At 40.4% G+C, this 18,531-nt stretch overlaps 1 protein-coding gene across 1 annotated transcript in view; it reads right to left on the bottom strand.

The window, feature by feature from the left end:
• Positions 1-18,531, bottom strand: part of fgf22 (fibroblast growth factor 22) — a 39,851-nt gene that overhangs the window by 3,756 nt on the left and 17,564 nt on the right. Inside the window, exon 2 of the mRNA XM_017701247.2 lies at positions 609-712. Coding sequence (XP_017556736.1) covers positions 609-712 — 104 coding nt within the window. The remainder of the gene's footprint in view (positions 1-608; positions 713-18,531) is intronic.

Genomic DNA, 18,531 nt, shown 5'->3' with positions numbered 1-18,531 from the left:
CATATCTAGTACTTTGGAGTTTGTACCTCATACAAAGTTGGGCATTTCAGTATAATTTAATCAGTGCATTGGAACTTACTATCATGCTACCAAAAATAATTAGCTAGCACTCTAGAGCTTGTATCCTGTGATTAATTGGGTAATGCCTTTGAAGTGTTCTCATAAATCTATATCATATGTAAGCTCTTTTCGAGTACAGTTCCCTGTAAAATAAGATTTAAGGGACTGCAGTTCTTTTTGGTAAGTTCATATTCAATTCACTGACTACCACCAGCAATGCCATAACTATGTCCTTCATCAGCTTAAGAGCTAGAACCTGTTTCAGTGTAATTTAGTTACACTAATGTAACTTACAATACAGTAACTTTCCATTATTTTACCCAAACTAAATCAGCTAGCACTGTGTATCTTATGTAGAAGTAAAAGACAACATTACCCAACCCTGCCCTGGTTTGGATCACGTTAAATCAGATTTTTACTTCAAGCATTCCAGGCCTCCATATGCCCATGAACTCCACACTACATAGCTAAAACCATGGCTCCAAAGTTGGGCCTGCAGGCTTATGAAGGCCAAGACTACCTTACGAAGCAATGGAAGATGTACCTACCGATCCAAAGAGCGTGCCTTTTTTGGACATGGCCAAGTACAGGCCGGTGCTGACAGATTTGATGGCGACAACTCCCACACTGACAGATCGGATTTCCATCAGACCTGAAGAAAAAACAAGGCAGCAGAGGTCTGAGTTAGAGAGAGGGAGTTTCCCCATCAAAACTACTCTATCATTACCGATTAGAAAAACAGGCGTCCATATGCTCTGGGGATATTTCTTTCCCCAGGACTCAAAAAAAACCCAGAGCAAGCCACAATAGTCCTTTTAACAGGCTGCATTTCTTGGGGAATGAGGTACAACATCCAGGCATGTGTGTCCTCATGAACAGTAGAATCCAAAAATCTGTGCACCCCTTTCTCAAAAAACAATCAAAGCTTTGTTAGCTTTAAATAGATACATTTACAGCATTTGGCAGATGCTCTTATCCAGAGTGACTTACAGTTTGATCATTTTAACACAGGTAGGCGAAGGTAGTGTTAGGAGTCTTGCCCAAGGACTCTTATTGGTATAGTGTAGGGTGTTTGCCCAGGCAGGGATTGAACAGCATGGAAGGCAGAGGTGTTACCCACTACGCCATACCAGCCACTTAGATATATACATCCTCTATGTGCTCCTACACATTTTAATACACAATTGCTGTTTATTTGCTGAATTTAATACCATAGACAAAAACATAAAAGGTTATATGAAGTTTCTAGGAAGGATCTTTGAATTGGCATAGAACCTTTACAATTTTGTGAAATTTGGAGCCCAAGGTAGTTCTTATATCACTAATTACTCAAAGAATACTTTTTGGCATCTTTATATTTAAGAGTTATATGTAAAGGTTTAGCAAATGAATATAATACAATACATATTCATTGTGAGAGCACAAGTATATTCAAGTACAAAAGTTGCCATTTTTTCCTGGAGATTTTATTATAACAGCAATGGTGTGGTTGCACTTGAACATTTATCTAAATGTGAACTTAAACTGTATTACATTTTTTTTCATTCTGTAAATAAAGTTTTGTTTTTATGCTCAACCTCCCCACTAGCCAGGAGTCTTTCCATCACACAATTCTGGTAGATGTTTTTCTCTTGAGTATGCACTTATGGAGGGCTATGGCATCACTGGGGCTCAAACTCACAACCTCCTGTTACAGTGATGGCTTAGTTCACTGCACCACTGAGGAAAACATGGAGTAACTCAGATTTTGTGTCTACAAATGTTTAATACGCTGGAGAAAACATTTGGTGTGAAAATCTCATGTGGTGCAACTGTCCAATAATTCATTCCCAGCATCAGGAGACTGTTAGTTTGAATCCCAGCAACACCATAGCTGTCCATATCCAGAAGCCCAAGAGGAAAATATGCTGGATGGGAGAATTTTTGACTCAGCTACAAACTTTGAGTTGGGTGAACTCAAGAAAAGAGATGTAATCAATTACTATATCATTTTAAGTTGAGCAGACTTCTCATTTTCCACAGTGACCTTAGAAACCATGGGCCTACTTCACCAATATCTTCTTAAGATTTTTCTTTAATGTGTTCTTGAGTCCTAAGAAAAAGTCTACATCAGATTCATGATGTGTCCTTAAACCACAAAATTGTTCGCAATATTGTGCTCTTGAGTGTTTAAATTCTGTTCTTACCTGAAAACCAATCCCAAACAACTAAACATGGGTGAGTATCAGAATCTTTGTGAAAACTGTGTGTTTTATGAAGACATTTTGAAATTTTATGAACTGGTGAACGAGGCCCAATTTTTTGAGTCCTAAGAACCTTTTAAAGGTTAGGAACCTTCAAATACACTCTTCACGCTCACACATCTCACATGCTTCTTTAAAGAACCATCCACTGAAAGGTCCTTTATGGAACCAAAAGTGGTTCATCTCTGGTATCGTGCAAAGACGATTTATTTTTAGGAGAGTGCTTATGTTATTTGCCATTTGTCTTGTGTTGTAGACAAGTCAAACAGAAAGTGCCCATATTTGTCCCACGTCATTGTCCCAGTCATTTCTTTATGGCATCACAGATGCTCCTCGCTGAAGATCAAAAAAGCCTGTATCTTTAATTGCTTGACAATCACAGTCCAGGTCTGAGATCTTCTTGTCTGATTTGCTTTTGAAAACAAGAAGCCAGACCATTTTCATGGCCTTAGACCAAATCTTCTGCCACCAGGCTGAACCTGTTACGGGAGAGCAGTGCAGGCTGGACCCTTACAGAACCTTTCCCTACCAAACCCTGAAAGGGATGTGATTGCCGTACGGGATGCTCTCTTGAAGAATTCCTCCTGACACTGTTTCTATGGGACCCTGATGTCCCTTAGATGATGCTATCTACTGGGATCACCCGTGCTACTTAAGAGCCATACAACGTAGCTCAAAAAGCCAAAAGGCAACATCGTAGGAAACATGTGGTCTTCGCTGGGGGATGCGTAATACCATGATGGGAAACGACTCAGACAGATCAGCTGTTGGCACTGGACTATAAACACAGATCAAGGTGCTGAATGAGATGTTGACCAAGTGCCAGCAGGGACATGAAGGCAGCAAATACAGGAATCCGTCGATGAATGCTGAACACATGCTGAAGGTGGCAAACGAAAGTCCTTGGAGCCTGAGATCTGCTTATAGGCAATGATTAGAAGATATAAATCTTCAGAAGGAGAATCTAGGCTCTGAGCCATGTTTGCAACAGTTCCTTGATCTCTCCGGTTTGTTCGAGAGGCCGCACACATAAGGGCGCTGCACCTATTTAGTTGTTTAACAGGATGCTTATCTGTTTGCAAATAGCATTCAGGACATCTCCGCAAGGAACATTTCACAGTGGAATTGATTATACTGGTATCTGATTGGTTCATTGTTTGCCAGCAGAATGTCCTGACTAACTTTTATGACAGCCCACACTATCAATCTCTGAAATTAGTGAGCAGTGTCAGCTTTAGCAGTCACAGCTAAGTTAACTAAGACTAAACAAAAGGGATGACCTTGCATTAGTATGTAACATTCATTTTGATTTGCTCAATAAAAGGGAATCTGTGCCTTTATTTAAGGTTTAGAATCCAACAATAGGGCATACTAGTGTGACACTCTGTGTACAGATCGAGTCCCTGCCCAGCTGAACTCAGACTGCCACACAATGCCCTTTTGGTCAGCATGCATAATAACTGTCTTTTAAATGGCAATCCATTTCAGTAAGTCACCCCAGAAATAGAGATAGTGGGTTCACAAGCTTAGAAATAAGATTAAGAGACCTTTATTAGTCCCACAACGGGGTAATTTCACCTCTGTATTTAACCCATCCATGAAGTGAAACACCACATACACTCTAGTGAACATACTTGCACACTTGCCCGGAGCGGTGGGCAGCCCAATTCGCAGTGCCCAGGGAGCAGTTGGGGGTTAGGTGTCTTGCTCAAGGACACCTCATTCATGTGCTGCCAGCTCTGTGGATCGAACTGGTGACCTTCCAGTCACGAGGCTGGTTCCCTAACCTCCAGCCCATGACTGCCCCAATTCCTTTTGAAATAAAGGTATTGTGCAGGTAAAGTTTACGTTCATCAAGGTCAAAACAGTGTAAATGTACCTCAAAGATACAACAGCAGTTTTAAAATCCAGTTTTTGTACCTTAAATAAGTTTTTCCAGGTGAAAAGTTCATATTTCTACCTTTTCCTGACCTAATATTTTAAAATAGAGCAATAAAATAGAAGCCTGGAGATGAGACAGGGTGTGTGGATTATGGCACAATTATGTTCCCTGACTAAAAGTACTGAGATGTACTCTTGAGCATACCACCCCAGTGATAAGAGGGGTACTGCTGCCTCGGAGGGTGTGGTGCAGTATTGCTGCCTTCAGTAACTCAGATCTGTCATGAGTGCTGGAAACCCCACCAATAAATAATCTAGCATGGTTATTTTGAAGAACATCTAAACAAATAGCAGGAAGAAGCACTAATAACTTTCTAAACCACATTTTTAAAATGTAAAACAGGGACTTATTTGAGGCTCTGTGGAGCTCTTAAATAGAGTAACACTGCAATTGAATAGCATTATGAGCAATGTTATAATTTGCACGACTGGGGTTCAGAACTCCGCTTTGGTGGTAAAGCAAGTATTTTGTTTGCGGAAAACTTAAAATTGTCTCTTGATAAGAGTGGTTGCTATAAGCTGTACAGCAAGGAAAGGAAAGTGAAAGGAAAAGTGAAAGGAAAAATCCACCTATAATGTGTTCAAAGAGAGAAGACGTAGGCCAACTGGAATCTGTCCACAGACAGAGGCGAGGCTAGCCTCTCTGATTATGCAGCCATACTGTTTTTATTGACAAGTGTTACCTAGTCCATATGGTGATGTCCATCATAGAAGCATCATTTTTAATGCAGTGCTGAGTGTCTGAGGGATTGAAGGTCACAGGCCTTCAGTTGTGTTCTTGGCCTTTTCCTTTATGCATAGAGATTTCTCCGGATTCCCTGAATCTTTGCTAATATTATGCACTGTTGAGGGTGAAACACCTCTCAATATCTCTTTTTTTCACTAAATATTATGGCTTCTTTTTTCTTAAAATAGTATGATGGTTTTTCTTGACATAATAGGACTGTTTTCTCAAAATATCATCTTTTTTCTCGAAATATTACGACTTTATTCTCAAAGTCTACTATTTTGATTTTTATTAAGAGTGGCCCTAAAACGCAGTAGTAAAATTCAGAATGAGCATATATTTATTAAAAGTTCATAATGTGAAACACCCATTATTTTGTTAAATACAGGTCACTGTATACCATGTTACCTGCAAATAAAAAACAGGAAACTGTTCCATCTCTCTTGGAACTTGGTTTTTATCTGTTGAAGATCAAATGATCAGCAAAGTGAAATCTGTTGACTTTGCTGGAAAAAGACAATGAAAGGATAAATAAATTAGCTATAATAGATAGCAAGCTCATTTTTAGTCTCCTTGCTAATGCACTGCTCTCCACAGGTTCTGACAGACTTCAACAGAGTTTTCATACGAGAAGGGCTGTTCATTTTAACATCATCAATTTATTTTAGGCCACAAATCTGAGCTAAGTTTTCAAATATAACCCACTATTGTATCAGGTGGTTGCACACAAAGAAAACATGCATCATTAACACAGCTGTTTTTTATAAGGGCTCTTATTTTGACAGTTATTGTGATCCTGTAATGTATTTTATTCATGTGCTGCCACTTGAAACATATTAATCATGTCAATTCAGTGCATGCATTCAGTAATGTGAGGTGGACCCTGGCTCTTATATCGAATGCTTTCAAATGGCTCTCCATGTAGTGAAAGCCAATAAGTGTTCGTACACATGCCAGGTGAAGTCATCGTCCTTCTCAGGAAGAGAAAGAGAGTAAATAAACAAAACAAGTGACTTTCTTCTTTGACATGTGCAGGTGAAGCAGACCCAGTCCCGGGTTTGAAGCCATTCTGGCAGGCCATGCAGGTACAGTCCGACAGCTGCAGTCCCATTCATCGTGTCCGCCAGGAATGCCTGCACTTTGAAGGCCAGAGTGTGTTTTTTCCTGCATGTGTTTCCTTAGCGTGTATGCAAACATCATAGCATGGTGGAAGCGTGCAAGCACCTCGTAAGCCAGCTTCCCTGTTGACTGAGGCTCACAGTGAGTTTATGAGGGCTCAACCAGTCAAATGAAAAGCACCGGTGCCTGAAAGTGCTGCCACTTTTAATCTCTGTCATTAGCCATGCCGAGGTGTGAGCCTTGGGGAGTCGAGACTTCTCTTCAGTAGCACATAACAGTCTGGCAGGACTCGTAAAGATTAGCTGACATTTAGGTAGCATGTTAGTTGTATTTGGTATGCTTATATCCACTAAACAGTCCAGGTTTCTATCATACAAAGGCTTATTATTCAGTAACTACAGGGACTTCAGTGCAAACGAATGGACCTATTCCTAGGTTGTGTAATAAAGTGTGTAATAAAACTTTGGGCCTGCCGGATGGGCACATGGCTTGCTAAGGGCCAGAAAGGGTTCTTTGGAGTGATGTCATAGAAGAAGCACTTTTGGTTCTCTTTAAAAGCCTTTCAATCAATGGTTTAACTCCTTTTCATACTAGCCATAAAGTGTAACTCCTGCCTGTTTAGGAGGTCCCTCATTTATTGCTCTATTCTTTAATAATGTGTTGGAATATACTACAATAGAGACATGCATGCTTTACACAACAGGTGAGCAAGAAAATCAACATTCATTTTCAGCATTTGGCAGACACCCTCATCCAGAGCAACTTACAATCTGATCATCTTTTTAACACAGGGTGGCAAAGTTAGTGTTAGGAGTCTTGCTCAAGGACTTTGGAATATTGGTATAGTGTAGGGTGTTTACCTATGTGGGGATTGAACCCCAGTCTACAGCATAGAAGGCAGAGGGGTTACCCACTAAACTAAAACAACCACATTCAGTAATGTAATTTTTAAAATTAGATTAGACTAAGTGACCCTTATTAGTCCCACAACGGGGGAAATTTTACCTCCACAATCTAACCCATCTGTGCAGTGAAACACCACATATGCACCAGTGAGCACAGTTGCCCGGACCGGTGGGCAGCCCTTTCCACAGAGCCTAGGGAGCAGTTGGGGGTTAGGTGACTTGTTCATTCACGTCCTCTCAGCTCAGGGGATCAAGCAGCAAGGTGGCTTCATTAAACTCCAACCCATGACTCCAGCCCCATGACTAGTGCTTACATGTTATTTTCTATTATGGTAGTTTTGGGGTGAATGGTAAGATGGAAAAAAATGCAAAGTGAAAAATGAAAGCGCACTACTAAGTATTTTTTCCATTACTGAGATGCGTCAGTTGGGTATCATATAATAAAAATGCTCACATTTAGCCTGTTACACTAGTTTGACCAGCAGGGGGTAGCTGCTTTTTCCCCTTTGGGGACCAGGTGAAATCAGCAGGGAACTATGTGGGTAAGAATTAACATGCTATACCACAAGGTTGATATTTTTCCCATCACTTTTCATGAACCATGTAAAAAATAATAATAGTAATGTGCTAACAAGTGGCTAACAATTAGCATGCCAATGCTAAGCATTTTTCCTTTTTTGATGTTTTCAATGACTGAATTTATAGACGTGATGCTAAACATATTTCAGGGCTTTTTTGTACATGAAGAAAACTGCAGTTGTGCTGTTTATCTCAGTATTTGCCCCTCATTGCTCGCTAGCAGCTCAACACAGAGAGCCGACAGTGTCCTAGTTCATCAGCTTAATTAAAAGAATATAATATGTTTTTCATTCTGCCAGTGGAATGGCCACTAAAGGACCTGGGAAGAGGAAAAGAACCATTTTTATAAATGAGATGTGCATGTGTAACGTTTAAAGAAATTCCACATTATGTAAAGGTTGTTGACAAGTTATAGACTTTTCAAAGTGTTATTTTCAAGAAAAAATATAATATAAATATATTGTAGCATCCTGTAGGGTTGGAAATCACTGGGTATCTACGATATAATCACAATATGTTGCCCACAATAATGATGATACCACGATTCTGCGAGTCTGTGAAACTCAGTATACTGCCGGACAGTCTTCTACAATACATCATGATACAGCATCTGAAAATAAAACCCTCCTAAATAAGCAAACATCAGGAATTATGTATTTAATAGCATCAGTCTCACAATGAACAATAAAGCACATAACTTAGTTCATGCCTCTTTAACACACATGCACTGACTGTGTCATCCTTCCAATGTAAAATAGCCATAAACTGCAGAAAGCAGAACAGTTCTGGGGTTAAAGTGTTTAAAGGTAGAACACAATAGTGCCTCACTAAAATCTTTTCTAACTTTAAAAATTGCTTTAGAAGTTGTATTAATTGTAGGCTGACTTCTAGTTGTGGCAACGTTAGCTGATTTCTCAACAACCAGATCAGGATGATGATGAATAAGGTGGCTATGCATGTTCACTGTGTTGCCAGTGTATTATTTTAATGAGACAATTCTTGCAAATAGCATAGTCTTTGTTTCATTTGTCCTTTCAATGCTGTAAAAGCTGAAGTGGGCCCAGGCCTTCGACGTGAAAGGGGATGATGTTTTTCTGCTTGTTTTCCCCCGGTTATCCGCCATTTCCCCCGTTTCTTTTTCTTCACTGCAGGTTTACTCTATTCATTTCTTTAGCACCTTGGCACCACTATGTGGAATCAATAAATAATGAATCTGGTAAGAGGCCATTTGGAGCGTTTACAGTCATGCATATTTCAAAAAATAAATTGATATTTGGTGCCATTGTATTGATAATGTATCGCGAAAGAAAGCAATACGATATATCACAGTATCAATGTTTTATCCCACCCCTAGTCCTACTACTGGCTGGCACTGGCACCAAATAACTCTGGAGGTGTGGCTAGGCAAACGACTCAAAGGCTCATGGTAGTGCGTACCCCCCAACAAAGGGACTTGTGTTTTTTGGTGTTGTTAGTTGTTAGTTTAAGTTGTTTGTACATGTTTATTGTGTTATTTAGTGTCAAGTTGAAGAACGTGGCTAGTGATGACCCCCCCCCCCCCCCCCCCCCCCCCCAAAAGGTTTCAGTGTTCTGTATGTGCCTTTCTGCTGGTGTGTGTAATAAAAAGCACTTCTCACAGCAGAATCATCGCTGTGTTTCCTCTTCTGCTACTGTATCTTTTAACATTTCGAATTCAATGTCAAGGTAGAATAAACGTTGATAACTAGCCTTTAAGTTTTCGGCAGTCACTCTGTCCTGCCCTGTCCTACTTCCCTTTGATCTATACAAGGTGTTAACCCATAAACATCAGCCAGGCTCTGGATGTTTGACTACATATAGTGCCCTCCATTGTGTTCAAAGCCATTTGGAATAGTAAGGAGCTTGAGGTATTACATCATCAACCTTATCATGTTTTTTTAATTTACCACTCACACGCCCACAGTGTTAGAAAATAAAATGAAAATGTTCTTGGGGACTTTAGAAGGGAGACAAAGTATTAAGTGCTAAAGTGATGTTTGACAGAAGTTAAACTGATCCGAGAAAGAAACTCTGAGAAAGATCCTGAATGGATTAAGTCATCAGCTTTACGTTACGTAAAGTGCAGCAAACATGTTTGTATGTGTTGTTTCAAACATCACATTTGTAGTGACCAGAGGGGAGTAGAGTAGCCTAAGTATCATCCCCTTGAAAAATTAAGTAAAAGCACTTCCTTTAAAAAAGTATCAAGAGAAAAAAACTAAAGTATTTAAATACTAAGAAATTCATAGAACGGCATTTGAATGTCTTAGTCTTGCATCTATCAGCATAGGAAATTAGGCTTTATTCTTCTCTTTTTTGATGTATTTTTGTTATAAATTATAATAACAAAGCTCCAAAGTGAAAGAAGTGAACAGTCGCATGATGTCGTATGATGTCGCATGATGTCGCATGATGTTGCCAACATAACAGAATTAAATGAATACAATCCACCCGCTATTAGGACTCCCCCAATCACACAATACTACCAACACTAGTGCTGACTAGCATTGCATTGAGTGATGGGGGGAGAAGGGGGGCCATCCAACCCACCCAGAGAGAACAAGGCCAGTTGTGCTCTCTTGGATTCCCAGCTACGGATGGCTATAGCATCACCAGGGATCGAACTCACGATCTCCTGATGATAGGGCAAAGGTTTAAATGGTTGCATCACTCGGGAGCTGATCTTGCCTTTTTAAACACATGCTAATTTGTTATTGTTGTCAACTGTAGTAACTCTCATAACCTCCTTCTGCAAGTCCCATAGCTCAACTTAGATATTAACCAATTGCTATCATCAAATAAAATATTTCCTCCTTGAGTCTGTTATCAGATTAAGGAGGACGCTGCTGGCTCTCTGTGTGTGAAATGATGTGACTCAGCGTTGAGCTGCTAGGGAGCAATGAGGAATAAGAACCACCTGCTGTGAAAATGTTATGTTGAGATAACAGACAGCACAACTGCAGCTTCCTTTGTATCAAGCAATCCTGAACCACTGCCACAATTAAAAAATGTAAATTTATATTCCTACAATTTAGAAATTTTGACTTGCTTATGAAGACAAAAATCATACAACATAGAATATGGAAATATATTCCGCCACTATTAAATTCAAAACAGTGCTTAGTTCAAAGAGGTGGAAATTGTATATAACAATCACTGTGAAAAAGGTTCATTAGGTTGCTGGCGTATTCCTGCCCTAGCAACTTTCCACATCTCTAATCACTGTTTTGACCCTTAATTAACATCATCCCACCTCAAACCAAGTGCCAATAGGCTGGATTTTGCAAACGAATTGCAGCTGCCGATGCTGTATGTGTGCGCAACGACAAGATGCATCAAAAAGTCTTTTGTATGTGTGAGTTTTAAATGGAGATGAGTTTGCTTTTCTTTAGCCTTTGGCAACTTCTCTTAACCTTTGTCACGTTTTGGCCCGACCTGTCAATAACCTGCCACAGCTACTACAAACAAATCCCGGTCTATATGTGCTTAGTCAACTGTGGACTGGCCGTTTTCCGACCTTGCGTGGGATTTCTCAAAGCGTGGAACAAGGCCTTTACTTGGTCTTTTTTATTCTTTTTGTATATTCCTTCAGCGGTCTCTTTTAGCCCCCACCCCATACACTTTGTTGGAAGTGAGCCCATCTTCAGATCATTCAGTCCTTTTTTGACCTTAAAAAAAGGTAAAAAGAGAAGCGGAGAGAGAAAAGGGAACTCTCACTGAGTTTCTTTTGTCGAAATTATAGTTGGATGAGGAGAAGGAGGGGGGACTAAGGGTTGTAGATGGTAGTAATAAGGTCTTGTGTGGTGTGTGTGTGTGTGTGTGTGTGTGTGTGTATGTGTGTGGGGGGGGGGGTTATGGGGTCAGGAGGGTCATAAAATTATGTTTCCTTCAACTAGCCCTTTGCTCCCAATAGGCTTTTGTTACCTACCTGAGATCTGGAAGCCGACAAGGACTTATTAATGACCCGGCTTTTGTCACAGAGAGCAAGGTTCCTCCCACCTCAATTAAAAGAGAAGGAGGGGGTAGACTGAGTGAAAGATTGGGCAAAGTTTCTCTAGCTTTTCCCAACTGCCTTCTTCTCTTTTTTTTTCCTGGAGGTCTTTAATTTCTCAGGTCACCCCCTTCAGCATCTCTCTCTCTCTCTCTCTCTCTCTCTCTCTCTGGCCTGTCGCCCCCTCAGAAAAAAGCCTGGGAATCTCTGGGTTCCAACAGCGCCTTCGCCCTTGATTGACATACCTTTTCAATTATTTCACAGTTTGCTAAGAGAGGGCACTGTTGTTTTTTTTTCTACTCCTTCTTTTTCTCTTGTATGCCTCCCTTTCAAAACACAGGCTTTTCATGTTGGGATCCTCGCTGCCGGGCCTAATGGCCGTGACCAGGACCTTTGATCTGATCTGCCTCCTCCGAGGTGCTCTAGAGCAGGCCTCCGTCTTGGCCTGTGTGTGGTGGGTTTTCAAACCACAAAAGGCCACACCAGCCACTACTTCTCGGGACAGCTTGGTGCTGACTTGTGAGAACTATGGTTTCGGGCCGCTCGGGGCCTTGGGCTCGCACTTTGGAACCCTCACAGTGTGGTCAGGTTTACCTATTCAGGTGTTTTCAACATTTACATATTGTAAATGGCAGAGTAACTTTGACTACAATCTTTACAAAGACGGTTCATCAAAGGGTTTTTTAGTGAAGACATTGGTTCTGTACAGACACAAAGAACCATTTGTGTGTTTAAATTGTTCTTTGCTTGGTAAATAGTTCTTCAGATTGATGTAGAAATCATTGTATATGGTTCTATACAGAACCTTTTTCAAAGTGGTTCTGTATTGCACCACAAAAGGTTCTGCGAATGTTATGATGTCAAACCTTTTTCCTTTTTGCAAGAACCATTAAGCATGCAAATGGTTTTTTGAGTGTTTATGGTTTTATAAAATCATAGTAGTGGAAATAAAGCTCAGTAATAAAGAAATAAAGCTTATGTTGATGTGCTGTTGATGCGCTGTGGTTTTCCTGGTTACAGAGCAATAGCATGATCATGTTAGTGGTGATCCTGCAATCTGAGCACGATGATGTCTATGGATAAGGTGAGCTTGCATGTGGCATGTCAGGCACAATGACAGTAAACAAGTCAATCGCATCTCTGTGAAGAGCATGATTCTCAAATCACATGCAATTTTAAGGACATTTACATTTGGTTTGTTTGGGCATGACTGTTGAAATTAGAGGTAATGTGAATGTCAGAAAAGTAAATTAGGAAGTTTTCTTTGAGACTAACATTCCAAATTTTTGTTCAAGCTCTTTCATACAATAGACCTGCAAATCTTTAATTATGTACATGATCACAAAATCAAAAGCCAAAGCCTGAAATATGTTTTTTAGAACTTTGGTAAAGATGATGGCCATTTCTACCTTGTTACTGTTTGACCTCATGGTATGAAAAACAACATAGCATAACTCAGTGTGTCATCACATCATCTAAAAACGGATTTGTAGCAGGTGGGCAGGACTATTGGAAGCACAAAATAACAAAAATAAATCCTGCACAAATGGGCAATATCATGATTTTTTAAAATATTAAATTTTATATTAAATATTAAAAGCACGGTATTAGAGAGCATCTCCGAGTTGGCTCAGTGCATTCTTTTGATGATAGGTGGGGATGGCAAACTTTTAAGTGGGCAAAAATCATCACATTTTGGTTGCAAAAAACAAAAACTCTGTTTTCTAAATGGTATATGATGATTTGTGCTTAGGATGACCAGGGACATGAAATAAAAGGGTAAAAATGTCAATTTTGACATCAGGTTGATTTAATAGCAACCATAAGTTCCTGACATGCAACAGAAAGCAAAAGGGTGCAAATTTTGGTCTATGTGACACTAATCTGTGAAATTGCAGGCCTAAAAGGTTGCACCTCTTTGTACATTATTGCTTTTCTAGCACTTAGGGGCATCTTTAAATAAATAAATAAGTAAAAAATGATCCCCTGAGAAGTGCAACCACCTGAGCATTTGGGGCCAGTTTAATCCCCAATGATGCCACAGCCGTCTGTGACCAGCAGCCGGGAGCTTAAGCACAACACTAGCCAAAGTGCATGTCTGTTAGTTGATGTAACAGAATTGGTAGTTAGTGTTCTCCTCCAAGCATGTTGAGCTGTCCAATAACATTGCATTAGTGAGACTTTAAAAACAGGCAGTAGTGCTTAATACTTGCTAGCCTTCACCCTTCTAGCCTGGTATTGAGTGATATGGGAGACCTCGCTTCTAATTTGTATTGGGGTGGACACTCAACAAATCTTTAATTTCACAGCTTCTGAAGCTCAGGTTTCCAGTCACATCTTGGTACATCTGGCTGGAATCTCTTCATGAATGGCTGCCCACCTCCTGAACCTGAACTGAATCCTAGCTCGTTTGTCCCTAGAATTACAGGGGCTTACCATGACGTTGCCGTCTCATTTCAAAACTCCTTGGTCATTCCAATTAAGGATGTAAACAGCCTTGGTGTGATTCTAGATGACCAGTTGTCACTGACTCAGCTCTTTAACTCAGAATCTGACTCATGCAGGTCTCTCCTCTTTAACATCTGGAGGATTTGACCCTTTCTCTCTAGGTAGGCTACCCAGGTGCTTGTTCAGTCTCTTGCCATCTCAAGGCTTGACTACTGCAACTCATTCCTGGTTAGACTCCTAATGCAGGCTATCAGGACCTTGCAACTAATCCAGAAAAGCAGCAGCATGGCTCGTCTTCAATCTTATAAGGTTTACTCATGTCACTCCATTGCTGTGTTCCCTCCACTGGCTTAATGTAGCTGCCCAGATAAGATATAAAACCCCAATGCTTACCTACTTACCCAGAATTTGACCGGCCCCTCACTACCCGATGACAAAGGCCAAAACTTTGAGCTTCAAGTAGAGCTCAGCTTGACCCACTATCCTTCAGGACACATGGAAAACAAGCATCAGTGCTGTTTCCTGACCTGGCACCCCAGTAATGGAACAAATTTCTCCCAGCTGTCCAAACTAAAGACCCATCCCTTTGTCAAACACCTAACTGAACACTAACAGCACTAATTGAAATGTATTGTATTGCACTTATGCTGTGTCTCAACTCTGTATTTTGTATATTTCTAACACTAGCTATTGCTTCTATCAATATCTTAGTTTATAGGTACTTTTTGAACTAGCTAGCATACATTCTCTGTGTGGATCTGGAAAAGAGCATCTTCTAAATGCCATAACTGTAAATGGTTGGCGCTCAATAAAGCAATCCATTAAAAATGATATAATGACCTCTCTCAACCCTTAATGAGATTACTTATCACATCCTGTAAAAGTAATCTAAAGAAATAAGACCCTTCTAAGAGAGTTTTCAGTCTTTTCAGTGGTTTGTTTAGACAGAAATGGCCAGTCATGGTAGACATCATTCAAAAGGCCTGTGACTAACAAGACACTGATACTGATTAAAATTTGAACAGCTGATGTTGTTTGAAAACCCAGAAATGCTCCAAGAGCAGCTACCTCAAAACAAAATGTTTATGAGCAACATCCAGAGCTATTTCTAAATAAAAATCTGTTTAGATTGTTTGCCTGTTGTACGAGAAGCTTGCAATACTTTTGTTTTCTTGCTAGTGCTGAGTTATAAACTGTGCATCCTCTACAAGCTCACAGGTAGCTCTGAGAGTGTTCTGGAGAGAGTCTACACAGGGCCAGCTGTGGGAGTCTGTGCACAAGCCTGTGTTTCCGGATGTGCATCATACCTATTAAGCCTCTGAAGTCCAGCAAGATTTATTCATCCCACCCAAAAGGCTATGACACACGTCTCAAACAACACATACACACACAGAGTGACCTCTGCTTTACAGCTTGCCTCACACCCCTGGGACCACTTCCATCCACATATACATTCATATTTTCTTTTCCTTCTCTTGCTGCAGTGCCGGACTTTGATTGAGGAGTTAAGACGTGACAGATGCAGAATTTTCATGCCGACCTCCTTGTTTTACCAGACGCAGTATTGTGTGTGCTGTGGCTGTCTGGCTGGCTTTCAAATAGTATTCACCACTTAGAATGGTTCTCAAGTCTAATTTAGCAGTCATGACATCCCAACAGTAATAAACATAACTTCTCATTATTAATGATGTTATAATTTGTGTGGTCTTTGCTGTTTTTAGAAGAAGGCTGACCAAGAATAATGTAATTGGGAAGGAACCTGAGAGCAAACAAACCCAGCATGTTGGTGTGCATGTGTATGTGTGGTTGAAGTGGAAAGGAAATTCATGTGAAGCCGAGGGTGTCTGCAGGCATCCTCAAGTTAAACTGAAAGCTTTTTAAGACTTTTTAATGACAATTCAATTGTAATTCAAGAGCAAATGTACAGTGACGATGTACCATGTTCCAAAAAAGTTGGGATAGTATGTGAAATGCAAATAAAAGATATCACATGTGTTAATGTTCATCTTATCAACTTCACTGTTTTTATAAATATACTCATATTCTGAAATTGATGCCTGCAATAAGTTCCAAAAAGTGGGAACAGGAGTGTAACTGTGGGGAGCGATGAGGCGGATGCATATGCGGAGATAAGCAAGTTTTATTTTGGGCAAATCCAGGGTTGTATTCGTAACAGTCCAGGTTCATACAGCCAACATGGAGAGATCGTGGGACAGACATGACGAACAGAACACACGATACACTCAAAGACCAGAAAGTCAAACATCAAACAAACAAAACATCCAGCAAACAAAGACCAACAAAATCTAGGGGCAAACACAGGGCTTAAATAATCACAGGGATGACGAGGGACAGGTGGGAAATAGGTGAAACGAATCAGGGGCGGAGTAAAGAAAACAAGGGGCTGGACTAAGAACACAACTAATGCATGTGGATGGTAAGAAAGTAAACAAAGAACTCAAAGAATCTCAAAATAAAAAGCAACTGAATGCCTGTGACTTTCGAGTCCCTCAGACAACACTGCATCAAAAAACAACATGCTTCTGTAATGGATATCACTGCATGGGCTCAGAAGTACTTTAACAAACCACTGTCAATAACTGCTCCACAAATACAAGATGACACTGTACTATGCACAGTGGAAGTCATATATCGAAAAATGTCCAGAAACGCTGCCGACTTCTCTGGGTTCAAGCTCATCTGAAAAAAGACTGATGTGTATAATGATGACGGAAACATGTACTATGGTCTGATGAGTCATCCTTTCAGATTATTTATGGAAATAATGGACTGTCTGTCCTTGGACCAGAGAAGAAAAGGAACATCCAGATTGTTACCAGTGTAAAGTTCCAAAGTCAGGGTCTGTTATGGTAAATGGGATTGTATTAGTGCCAATACATGGGTAATTTGCAAAAAAATTTTGTATTTTTGTATTGTAAGGTCTTAAAATGTTCAGATTTACTGCCACATAGTATCTAGGTAGATACAGCTGAGCAAGCTTTCCTATTGGTTAGGCCTTCAGAAGCCAAACTGGAGGCCTTACATATTAACTTATCGACCAACATAATTAGGAAGTGACAGTGAAATCAATAAATTTGGCTTTGATTTCCAAGTTAGTGTGGAAAAACTTCACTCCAGGCCTTCTGAAAGTTCTAGATATGTCACTATGTTGTTTCGTTTCACTGTTAGTTGCATATAGCTGAAATGATAACAAAGCCTGACTTGACTTGACGGCAAAAGCAAGCTGTAGTCTAAATAAGTTTTAAGTGAGTTAAAAATGAAGACCATGCCAGGGCTCATGTTAATGTCTGTTACAAGCCTCAGATAAAAATACTGAGTGTCTTCTACAACATTCAAATTTCCCAACTGGTAAATTGAGCTGTGTATGTCATTATTTGGCCACCTAGTCTCATACCTACCAGTGGAATCAAGGCCTAGAAACTATATGCAAGGTCTGGATGTGAAGACCTCTAAACCTTAGCTTAATGATTACATACGATTAGAAATCCCATAGGGTTGCAAGATAATTAGCATTATCTATAGCTGCTTTATTTTCTCGTTCTTTGCAGTTTTGACATTTATGGCCCAAACTGAAGGCCCAGTTCTAATAGTCACTGCTCACCATTGGTAACCTTCATTTCAATCCAAAGATATCAAAAGGTGATCCCATTTGAACAAAATGTGGAACAGCTGGACAGAGAATGCTAGATACTGTCAGATATAATAGTGCAAATATAGTGCAGTGTCCAGTCCACTGCTGGTAGAATGCTAAGAGTGATCCCAGATTTTATTTTGGGGAATTTACAGCTCACATATGCCACGTGATTTAATCACCGTCGTTCAAAAAGAAACAACCCTTTTTGACCATGTCACACTCAGTAAAGTTTAACAGCCTTGCCAAGCATTCACTGTCCTCCCTAATAAATGTCCTTGGGCTATAATATAAAACACCTGCACGGGACTCAGTCTCTCTTTCTCGTCTTGAGCTTCATCATGTTACAATATAAAAAAGCATATGCCACATTCACTCAAGCTGTCCTGACAGAAAAAGAAAAGCAATATTCAATGCAGTACCGATTTCGGTTCGGAAACTCACACGACTGTGTTTCAGCGGCTATTCTTCATGCTGCTATTGCATTATAGAGGTCATCGCTTTCGCTTTTAAAGCAGCATGTTTCAAAATGACGTTTTGTATACACCATTAGGCCGGTAATTAGGGCAGTGTAAGCTGGAACCGGCGGCAGTGGTAGCCTTTTGCTCGGATGAAAGCCCTTTCTCACACTGCCTCGACTGAACTGCACACTTGGGTGATGTTCCCTCTCACACAATCCGTCGCTTGTACAGTTTCAGGGACCTGCCCTCGGCCCCGTTCCCCCTTTATGCCTTGCTGAATGCAGCCTCTGGGGATTAGCCAGGTCCTTCAAAGGCCATTAGTGCCAGTGACAGGTATCCCGTTACCCCCGCACACAGAGAGACGGGCCAGGTGAGAGGCGCAGAGGC

This window comes from Pygocentrus nattereri, chromosome 15, assembly GCF_015220715.1.
Source record: "Pygocentrus nattereri isolate fPygNat1 chromosome 15, fPygNat1.pri, whole genome shotgun sequence".
NCBI classification, from domain to species: Eukaryota; Metazoa; Chordata; class Actinopteri; order Characiformes; family Serrasalmidae; genus Pygocentrus; species Pygocentrus nattereri.
The sequence above is the reverse complement of the archived record's forward strand: the minus strand, read 5'-3'. Positions and strand labels throughout refer to the sequence as shown.